Genomic DNA, 11,296 nt, shown 5'->3' on the forward strand with positions numbered 1-11,296 from the left:
AGGGACAGTGTCTGCTTCTCCTTATCCCCCTAAAATGGCAAAAGAATTTAAGAATCTTCAGTAAGATTTCTTTTTTCCTGTGTAGAATTCTGAAGGTAGACTGCTAAGCTGCCACTGTTGTTTCATCGTACTGGGCATGTTTTCTGCTTCTGACAATGTCATCTTGTTTCCTAGCAAGTTAAGAGAGAGCCTGATTATTACTTTTCCTTGTCTTTGAATCATTGTACCATATTCTAATTCTTTCCACAATTTTGAAGTGGGGTCTGTAACGTCTTGTCAGTGGATGGGCAAGAGAATGTTGTTGGGGAACATCTTGTCAGCTTCTAAAATGTTACTCCAGTGGTTATGGTTTGTATGTGCTTGTAAATTAATTCTTTGTTTTTTAATAGTGATATCCCAAAAGCTCCTAAATCTGAACCTCCTGTGCCAGAGACTAAGGAAACTTCACCAGAACGTAATTCAAAGAAAGAGAGAGAGAAGGAGAAAGAGAAGACTCGTCAAAGATCCCCAACTCGGTCCAAGTCAAGGTCAAGGTCTCGATCCCGTTCTCCATCTCATTCCCGACCAAGAAGGCGTCATAGATCGCGGTCAAGGTAGGACTTCAGCTTGTCTTGATTGCAGAGATTGAGAACTGAATATTTTCTTCTGATGTTGCCATTTAATTTAATGTTCTCAGTTAAGGTAATGATGTTTTTAATGATGTTGAGTTGTGAGTGTTGTAGGCCAAATGAGAATGACACATTCAGTGAATAAGCGTGCTCAGGAGTTTTCATCATATCAGTTCATGGGAAGATTCTTACAGGGACTTACACTGACTGAGGAAAGAACAGGGTACTTAATGCTGACTGTGTCATTTGGTAGTGGGATTTACGTAGCCTTTTAGCAGGTAGGTTTACTGAAGGTTTTGCAAATTTTCCCCTCCCACTTTTTTTTTTTTTTTTTTTTTTTTTGCAACTTAGCATAAGGTATTGGTAAACATAAAAACACTGTGGCTGAATGTACTGCGTGGCACCATAATTTAAATGCTGCTGTAATGTAATGCACTTGGAGAGAAGCAACTTTACACTCAATTCCCTGAGGCTAAATTTCCTCAAATCTGAAAATTAGGTAGTTGCTTTTCATTTGAATTTTTGATTGTGACAGGTCTTACTCTCCTAGAAGGCGACCAAGCCCAAGACGACGACCGTCCCCAAGGAGGAGGAGTCCTCCAAGGCGATTGCCTCCTCCACCCAGACACAGAAGAAGCAGATCGCCTGTGAGGCGGTAAGGTTCCCTTTTTTTAAGGCATTTGAAAATTTTATACTCAGATTTAGAAAGTAACAGTCATTCCTGAAAACTCAATGTTATCAAAATCACCTTGTTCATCTTAACCTAATGCTGTTTGTAATAGATAATTTGAATGATGTAAGAGCTGCGATGTCATATTTCATAAGTATGGGGGGGGCATTCTAGTTGCTGTGGCATGATTTCTTTTGAAATGAAATTATTGCTGAGAATTCCAGTTCTTTGAAAAGTAGCAACTTCAAAACTTCCTTGAAATAGCTCTTGGTAGCTCCCAGCACAGACGGACATTGCATCTACTGTAACAGTTTTTTTTCCCCACTTGAGGGAAAATGTTGAATAATTTACTATGAATTTTACTTTTAGGGATTTTTTTTTTTTTATTATGAGTCACTTTTCCATCACATAAACTTAAGGTCAAAATTAAACTTTTGACTTGAAATGTATTTCTTCATATTCTTTTGCATCAGTAAATAAAAATCTTTTCAGATTGGCTCTTTGGTGTTGGAGGTTATATTTTTGATGGCGTGAGCAATTTTTCTAGTAGGAAAGCTCCGAGTTGTACTGCAGAGAATTGTATACTTAGGGTGATGTCAAAATAGATGTTTGTCTTCATAGGCAGAGAATAGATTCCTGTTTTTGTCGTAGAAAGAGAACTAGCGATGCTTCCTGTGTACAATAGTTACTTCTTTTTAAGAAGGAACAATTCTTCCTTTTTTTTTTTGTTTATGACAAGGTGATAAGTACTTCTTTGAGTTTGTAGAGATGCTCATTTTGCACAGTTACTGTGAGAACTGTGAAAAGAATCAAATATGTATGTTTCGAGATGTACAAGAGCTCCCTTTCAGCAAATGTTTATCTCACTCAAGGTAGGGTTTCTTTTTTCCAGGTTCTCAGGAATTCTGCAGCCAAAGGTGGATTCTGCAGGTACACAATTACAACAGAACTTGCCACAAATTTTGCCGCAGAATTCTAGAGGCCCTACCTTTTTAAAATTGCAAAGTAAAGTTGAAAGACTAAAACACAAGGAGGGATATACTGATTCAGAATTGTTAAGCTGTCTGAATTTTTTTTCTTCCTGGTGTAAAAACTTTTTAGCATACTTGCCCACTAAACTCTTAAATAGATCTGTTTTGAAGATCATTAAATCACATCTGCTAACATGGAGAATTCTCTTAACCATCCAAAAGTTAGAAAGCCCAAAGAAAACTAATTGTACGAAGGTGAAAAGCTTAGTTGTAGTCTGTAGATTGACAGAAAGCAAGCAAAGGTAACACTAACATTTTTTTTTTTTTTTTTGCTCACTGTAGTTTAAAGATAACTGAAAGATTGGTTGTTAGTCTGTTCTACAAGCCACGTGTTGAAGGCTGTCCACCATGTTTTGGGAGTGCTGTTGTATGTGGCTCTCTATGTGCTTGCAAACAAATGCAATTCTGTGTTCATGCTCAAACATTTCCTAAGCTGACTAGTCATTGTCTAATGTTATACTTGATTTGCAGGAGAAGACGGTCATCAGCATCTTTATCTGGTAGTAGCTCCTCTTCCTCCTCGTCACGTTCCCGATCACCACCAAAGAAACCACCTAAAAGAACTGTATCCAGTCCTCCTCGTAAAACGCGTAGGATGTCTCCTTCTGCAAGCCCTCCTAGGCGGAGGCACAGACCATCTCCACCAGCAAGTCCACCTCCAAAACCACGTAGATCTCCAACGCCTCAGCAGTCAAATCGTTCAAGAAAAAGCCGTGGCTCTGTTTCACCTGGCAGAGCATCAGGTAACAATTTTTTTTCAGCACTTTAATCTTTTTGTGCTTTCATTTTCTCACAGATGGTATTTACTGTTTGTGAGAGCAGAGAAACATGCATGGATGTTTTTAAAAAAAATAAAATAAAAAAAAATTACAGCACAGTAACTTGACTTTTGTCCTTTAGCACCCAAACATAAGAGTACTGAAAAAAGAGAATCTCCTTCACCAGCGCCAAAACCAAGGAAAGCTGATCTGTCTGAATCGGGTATGGTTGTCACTTTTCAACACTGGTTTTGGGTGGGATTTTTAATCAGGTGTATGACAATAAAAGGTACTAGTAAAGTGCCAAACCCTGTTGATAAACTGGCATTGAAAGAAAGATTTTTTCAGAAACATAAAAAATGCTCACTCATGCTGCGTAAGGTCTTTCATCTGAGCTTTCTTGGGAAAAGCTCAGCCAAAAAATACACCAGACTCAATACAACCTTAAGATGAGGAGAGTTAATTATTAAAAAAAAAAAAAATGCTTGATCTACTGTACTTAATTACTTCTGCCTCAATAAGACAAATTTGTATTTTTAATTTAATTTTTGTCTGTATGTACCTTTTCAGAAGAAGATAAAGGAGGTAAAATGGCTGCAGCAGATTCTGTGCAACAGAGGCGTCAATACAGAAGGCAAAATCAACAATCTTCATCTGGTATGGATAATGTACATTTCCTAAAATTGGGTTGTATGTATTTACCACTCATAATCAAGTACCTTTATTCTTTGTGAAAGTAGTGTGAGCAATAATTAACTTATTTTTTTTAAGGTTATGGTACGTATCATTAAAAATTTGCATCTTTAAAAGTTGCACTTCTAAACTCTTACCCTCAGATACAAATATTGTTTACTATCATAGAATCATACTATGGTTTACTTAATCTATTGATGCATTAGGTTATTTTCTAATAATTTGGACTTTTGCTTGCTTGAGGTCAGTAAGGTAACTTTTTTTTTTTTAAGTTACCTGGCTAGTTAAATGTTACGTGGATGGTTAGGTTGCTGCAAAGTTTATTACGCAACTCTGATGGATTTATTTATCACATCAGCTAATGTTTGTAGTTGAATTGATTGGAAACAGAGGCTTCTTGTTTTGCAAGAGTGGAAATTAGTGTAAACAGCAGTATAACCATATCAATAACTGCGTAATGAGAATCATATTCCAGAGAATAATTCTTCTACATTTATAGATTCTGGCTCCTCATCTTCATCTGAAGAGGAAAGACCTAAAAGATCCAATGTGAAGAATGGAGAAGTTGGTAGACGCCGACGCCATTCGCATTCACGCAGTCCATCCCCATCTCCACGAAAACGACAGAAGGAATCCTCCCCTCGGTAATTTCTTCTTAAGTTGGGCATAACTGATGTCTTCTTTTAATAACTGGTTAATGTTGTGTTTATCTGCTATGTGACTGTCGGCAACTACCCAAAAGAATTGTCGTGCCCATTTAGCCCCAAATCGTGCAAGCAGATAAACCTTTTTCTCCAAAGTAACTGTCAAAAGAAAATGAGGATCTCAATGCTGGTTCTAGCAAGCTTCCTCTATAGTGACATGATCGTGTTGTGGCCTACAATGCTTTATTAAAAGCCCCTACTATGAACTAAACTTGTGGAAAAGTTCATGGAATTCTCTTAAAATTGCTAGCCTTTGGAAATCACAAAGATAAATTTATTTTTTTTTAATACGGACTGCTTTTTATTCTATTTCCTTGAAGTATCTTCAGCTGCCTGTCAAAAACGGGATGCTGGATTAGATGGACCTTTTGCTCTGCTTCAAGATTGCACTCTTGTTTTGCTCATTTGTTGAGAATTACCCTGAACTTTATTTGAACTTGCTCATTTTTGCCTCAAATATATGGCAGTTAGATGTTTTGTTTTGTTTTTCCTCCACTGCTATCAGGATGCAGATGGAAAAGAGGTGGCAATCGCCAGTGATGAAAAGGTTGGTTAGAAATTAATATGTTAAACAGGATTTGCATATCATTTAGGCTCTCACTTATTTTGTCATGGACAAGTACTTCTGCCCTTTGGATTTGTGCACTCAGAGCAGTAAGGTGAAGGAAATTCAGTCTTATCTGTTCCTTGTTGGTTTGTATTTGGGACCATTTCATCGGCAGGGAAAAAAGATCAAACAACAAAATTAACACCTGTATTATCTCACGATAGAGAGACTACTTGATAATTCTAATGGAGCCTGTAACAGCTAATAACACTAATGTTCTCACTGATGCCTGAAAATAACTGAATACTGGCCTTTCATATTACGATTAAAACCCTTCCCTGGACTTGGAATAGGGGATAAAGATCTTGATGTTCTGGGTCACACTTAATTTGTGTTTTCAGTACTCTGATTCTTCCCATCCATAAGGTATTTGGAGCTAGTAGTTGTGTACTAATAGCTAATACCTATTTTTTCTTATGTAGGCAGTATTGTTAACTCTTCTATTTGTGGAATTGTTTGGTATGTGTTGATCTTGGAATGTTGGAACCTCAGTGTATGATGGGTTTATTAATCCGATATAATCATCCATGTGAGCAATCTGTGATTAAGACCTAGCTAGAATACGGTTGCAGCATACATAATGATGTGAGATTGTGTGACTGCTTCTACCAGTGTAGTCAATTCTAATCATGTATCGTATCTTGTTGTTTATCAAACAATTCTATGTAAAACAGATTAGAATTCAAAGATCTTAAACTTGGCATAAAACTTGCAGCATACTAAATTCACGTACTGCTTATTGTGTAAATGCTTAAACACATTTAATTAGGGCAACTATGACATTTAGAGGCTGTTTTTTTCCAGATCATAAAAGAATGTGTTTTGGAGCAAACTCTTATGTATAAAAAGTGTAATTCATTGCCTTGGAGAACAACAGCCAGGGAAGAATATTTTTTTTCTTTACAAAACGCAAGTTTTCCTCCCTTTATAACTTCAGGAAAGTATAAGCTTTATTGAAACTTCCCTGGAAGTCTGTTTTAAAGTCTGTTTTACTGTCTGATGACTGAGAGTTTTTGTTGAATGAGTAAGCTGGTCTGACTCATCACATTATCACTAGATTCAGCCCAAGGAAGGTGGCAGAAATGAACTTTTAGGAGAAGAAGATGGGAGAGAATGGGACTTCCTCTTTGGTTGCAGGGTGCAAATAGATCAGGTTAAGCAGAACGTGAAATTCTTGTGACTAGTGTTGTGGGGTCTGAAAATTACAATAAAAATCTATTACCTCACTCTGTAGAAATACTTGGATGTATATATATTTTCCCATTAGTGGTTCTACTAGAATTAGAAGTACATGAGCAAGATGCTCTTGTATAGTGAAAGCATAATAATTAAAAATAATAATAATCTTGTAGCTCAGTTGCAATTTTTCTGAGTAATCCCTTTATCTCCTTAGTAGGAGGAGAAGAAGTCCATCACCCCCACCAGCCAGGCGACGGCGCTCTCCTTCGCCTGCCCCTCCTCCTAGGCGGCGACGGTCACCTTCATTGCCTCGCCGAAGGTACTGCATTGCATTTTTGTTGTGAAATAACTGCTTTTTAGTTTGTTGACTTCCAACTACGGTATGTAAAAGTAAATGCCATAATACAGGAAACCCATTCCTTGATTTACAGCTTTACTAAGGGGAATGTAGTTTTGCTGCCGAGATTTTCTGTGATAGGCATGTGGTCTGGATACAGTTTGATTGCTGTTATCAGGTACTGAATAACATCTATTCAGTTGATTTTTCCAAAAAGTTTTTATTTAATAAAGTTTTTCAGAATTTCAGAGGAATGATCATGTAATCATTTGAAATTGATTCACATGGCTGTGTGGCACCTGAACATCTGTTTTCTTTCTAGGTCTCCGTCGCCACCCCCACGTAGACGCTCACCTTCTCCACGGAGATACTCTCCACCAATACAGAGACGATACTCTCCTTCTCCACCTCCAAAGAGAAGAACAGCTTCTCCTCCTCCCCCTAAACGACGAGCATCACCGTCTCCACAGTCAAAACGCAGAGTCTCCCATTCACCACCGCCAAAACAAAGGAGCTCTCCAGCTGCTAAAAGGCGTTCACCTTCGATATCTTCCAAGCACAGGAAGGGTTCTCCTCCCAGTAGGTCTAATCGCGAAGCACGTTCTCCACCACAAAACAAAAGGCATTCACCTTCACCAAGGCCTAGAGCTTCTCATACATCTGCAAGCCCACCACCGCTGCGAAGGGGAGCTTCAGCTTCACCGCAGAGAAGACAGTCTCCATCTCCAAGCACTAGACCCATCAGGAGGGTGTCAAGAACGCCAGAACCTAAGAAGACAAAGTAAAAAAAAAAATCTTGTCTTACTCATTGGTGGTGGTTTTATTATTATTATTTGATAATACAATGAGAATAGCTAGGGGATCACATGAAAAGGGTTCTCGTATCTTGAGGTCACTCAAGTATTGGGGGCTCTCTTGGCTTTCATAGAACCAACCCCTAAGTGATTTTTTTGAGGTTTATTTTAATCACTGTTTCCAACTGTAAGTGAGGTGTGGGGAGAGGCATTACAGAGGATCTAGAGTCTGAGGAGTCTTTTTAGTAGCCTAACAAATTACTGGGAATGAGCAGATAAAAAGAATTTAAAAACTTTTTTCCTAGCTATGCTTAAAGCAAAACAAACTTTGCAGTTAGCTTTTAAATAAAACAGAATAGAACCAATACTTTTAATTCATAAATCATTTCCCACGTGGTTATGGCAGATAAATACTTAAAATTTTATCAGTTTTCTTTAATGTGATGTTGCTGTTATGAGCAGATTGGTGCACAGCAATTTTGGTGCTGGATTATTCTTTCAGCAAGAAAATGAACAAAATGGTTTGCACTCTTCCTTCATTGGATGATAAAATAGCATTGCTATTCTCTTGAATTTTAATGAGGTTATAAATTAGTCATATCAGAAAAAGAAAGGGAGCAATCATTCCTGAACAACAATAGCATTATTGTTTAACAAGCTATCAAGTTGCAATATCCTTTTGCATTACGGATACACAATGGTATGAGATCGTTTTGCCCTTTGTAACATATGCCAGCACAGTAACTAATTTTTTTTTAAGTGGCTGCTTAACCAAGTTATAAATACAAATGTTCTTTTGACTTTCTGTAATTTTTACTTCCTTGTTTCATGTTGTATTTCTAACACTAGAATCTAAGTGTGGCATTTCTGTTTTCAAGGGCTTCCACGCCAAGTCCACGATCTGCAAGACGGGTGTCTTCATCGCGGTCCGCATCAGGATCACCTGAACCAGCTCCAAAAAAACATCAAGGACCTCCATCTCCTGCTCGATCTCGTTCCCCTTCTGGAAACTGGTCACCTGCAAAAAAGGCTAAAAGTCCAACTCAGAGCCCATCACCTGCAAGGGTATTTCATTGCTAATAAAAGCAATACTGTTTGGGGGTTATATGGCAAGTTATTTTCATAAAGACTTAATGATTGAACAGCTCTAAGCTTATTCACATGACAAAATGAAAAATAGTCTTGGAGTGATTTTTTATAGTTAAAATTCTTAGATCACAACACAAACATTTCAAGCTTAACGTTTCTGAGTCTGAAAAAAAGTGCTGTTATAACTTCTGAAACAAAATACGTTCTCATTTCATGAAATCACTGGGATTACTTAAGTATTGCTTTACTTGTAATTAGTTTGATGGCCTACAAAGTGAGGTGGTCTTGAATTATGCTTGGCAGTGTTATTTGCAAACTATATTCATAATAGGAAAGAGCAGATAATTTGGCATTCTTATCTGTTCTGTGGATGTTTCCTAGAGACATTGCATTTCTTTCGTAGAAGAGTGTTTTAGGGAGTTAGATTCCACCTGCAGTATTCATTTCTATGAAGAGGCTTGTGTGTTGTTGCTGTGACAAGCATATCAAGTTTGTGTGGTGTTACATTCTGTATTCAGACAGCACAACCATGCATTGTGTTATCTGTCTTCTGGGATTGCTACTGTCAGTGCATTGGCACGTGACTTTCCCTAAGTTCTGAAGGCAGTCTGGACTTGACTGAGTTTCAGAAGTTGCACAGTCCATCTGAATTGCCCAGTGTTTGGGTGTGGGTTTGTTCTAACTGAATTTTTAAGTCTTGGAAATGAGTTGTAATGTCTGTTGAATGGTTTGTTACAGAATTCAGATCAAGAAGGGGGTGGAAAGAAGAAGAAGAAAAAGAAGGATAAGAAGCATAAAAAGGATAAGAAGCACAAGAAACACAAAAAACATAAGAAGGAAAAGGCGGCGGCAGCTACAGCAGCTGCTGCTGTGGCTGCAGCAGATACCACCTCAGCACAGGAAGAACAGGAAGCAGAGACAGAACCTAAAAAGGTAGGAATTTGGTAGATACGACTGTTTCAGAGTAGAGTGTAAGAAAATAGGTAGAGAATGTACACAGCACTCTGATAGCAAATAGCAGTCTTACTTCAGAAATGCAACTTACTGTTTCATGACTTTAATTGATGATTTACAGTAGTGGGAGGGCTGCAGCCCAGCTTGGCTTTCAGTATTTGAAGAAATATTTTATCTTTGTTTCAAGGAGACAGAAAGTGAACCAGAAGACAACCTCGATGACCTAGAGAAACACCTGAGAGAGAAAGCACTGAGGTCAATGAGGAAGGCGCAAGTGTCACCACCATCTTAGGCTGAATCCTTTGATATAATGTACATTTTATTTGGTTTGTACTCAGAATTCAATTTCAAATTGCTAAATGTGTTTGAGCTTTAGAATATAACATTTGTTGTAATAATTGCTAGGTTGAGGTTCACCATGTACAAAGGGCATGGATTTACATTACAAAAGGTGTCCACAGTGTACTAGTGACATTCTTTCATTGACAGTCAACATAATTTCATTTAGCGTGAGACTTCTTAGAAGCAGTAGGAATTTGTTTTGAAGGTTTCAAACATGACCGTCAATTCCCTAGTTTCTTTGAAATTCAACAAAGCATTTAGAATAATTTGTGAGGGTCTCATTTGACTTCTTTTATATCCACTTACATTATGCTACTAACCTTTGTGGTTTGTAAGCTTGCCCAGAAATAAAACCACTGCAGAATTACCAAGGAAGTACATATATTTTAATGCTTTCTACTGTTGCCTGTACAGTCTCCATTAAAGCAAATCAAGAATAGCAATTTAGAGTGGTACATAAATGAAAGCATGTTGTTTACCAGGACACTGTGGGTTTATATTGATGTAACATGTTGATTTGGAACACTGGAATTTCATTTGTATTTTTATGTTCTTTTTTTTAAAGGGCAGTTTCCATGATCAGCAGTCCCAGAAAAATTCCTTCAGTTACATAAATTTTGTTTGTGAGATGTCGTTGCCCCATTCATAAATCTTGTCTCGTTGCGGTTCTTCTGAATGGTATAAGCAACTTTCAGAGATGTGGTCTTTGAAAGTTTGAGGAACCTGAACTTTGGATATTGTCATGTTTTCACTGTTTTTTGTTTTTGTTTTTTTAACTAAAGCTATATAAAGCTTGTGGATTAAACAAAATAAATTTCTAAATTTAAACAGATGTTGGCTATTTTTATATGAACACTTAACATTTGCTAATCAGCTTTCTTTTGTACAGGGTTAACAAATACACAGATAAAAAATATTTGATGCAGTATGTTGGCTTTTGAAAAATCAGGACCTTTGTTTTTAACTGTCCTATAGATAGCAGAAATAGCCCTTTGTTAATTCAGTGGTGCTCCTAATGTGTCTAGATTGTTTTACTCTTGTTTTGCAAGAACATCAGTCTTACCTGGTCAGCACTCTGTTAGGATAGTAACATCTAAAAATAAGCGCACAAAAAAAAAATGTTTGCCAGTGAAAACTGCTTGTCATAGGAAGTAGAATGTTTCAAAGTATTGCAAAAAAAACAAACAAAAAAAACCAACATGACTCTTAAATGTCAAGTTTGCGTAAATTTAGTTAATTAACTTCATGTAATCACTGGTTTGAATGATCATCTAAAGAATTCTGGTTGCTTGTCTTGTATAGTCATATTTGAAACTTGGTAGATTGCTGCTGTCAAATTCCTTTAAAAATTCAAGCTCTGATTCTGTTATCAAGCCAATCCTGGAGTCGTAAGGCTCCTCTGGAAGGAGGACTGAAACATACAAGCTTTTGAAAATTTTGTTCTATGTCTGACATAGATATGGTGTGCACAATTAAGTGTAGATATTTGATTAGTCTTCTTTCTTGACATTGTGTAGGGTTTTAAAATAA

The 11,296-nt window shown here is 37.2% G+C and overlaps 1 protein-coding gene across 6 annotated transcripts in view; it reads left to right on the forward strand.

The window, feature by feature from the left end:
* Positions 1-10,598, forward strand: part of SRRM1 (serine and arginine repetitive matrix 1) — a 17,832-nt gene extending 7,234 nt beyond the window's left edge. For 2 of the 6 annotated variants that reach the window (XM_032202123.1, XM_032202129.1), the window contains 12 exons: positions 390-593; positions 1,144-1,263; positions 2,781-3,052; positions 3,210-3,290; positions 3,638-3,724; positions 4,260-4,404; positions 4,970-5,011; positions 6,465-6,569; positions 6,910-7,368; positions 8,260-8,446; positions 9,209-9,403; positions 9,612-10,598. In XM_032202123.1, the coding sequence (XP_032058014.1) occupies positions 390-593; positions 1,144-1,263; positions 2,781-3,052; positions 3,210-3,290; positions 3,638-3,724; positions 4,260-4,404; positions 4,970-5,011; positions 6,465-6,569; positions 6,910-7,368; positions 8,260-8,446; positions 9,209-9,403; positions 9,612-9,716 (2,002 nt within the window). In that variant the 3' untranslated portion in view covers positions 9,717-10,598. The remainder of the gene's footprint in view (positions 1-389; positions 594-1,143; positions 1,264-2,780; positions 3,053-3,209; positions 3,291-3,637; positions 3,725-4,259; positions 4,405-4,969; positions 5,012-6,464; positions 6,570-6,909; positions 7,369-8,259; positions 8,447-9,208; positions 9,404-9,611) is intronic. The other 4 variants (XM_032202124.1, XM_032202126.1, XM_032202127.1 and 1 more) reach the window with 4 other exon arrangements.
* The last annotated feature ends 698 nt before the right edge of the window (positions 10,599-11,296 follow it).

The sequence above is a fragment of the Aythya fuligula genome, chromosome 23, assembly GCF_009819795.1.
Source record: "Aythya fuligula isolate bAytFul2 chromosome 23, bAytFul2.pri, whole genome shotgun sequence".
NCBI lineage: Eukaryota > Metazoa > Chordata > Aves > Anseriformes > Anatidae > Aythya > Aythya fuligula.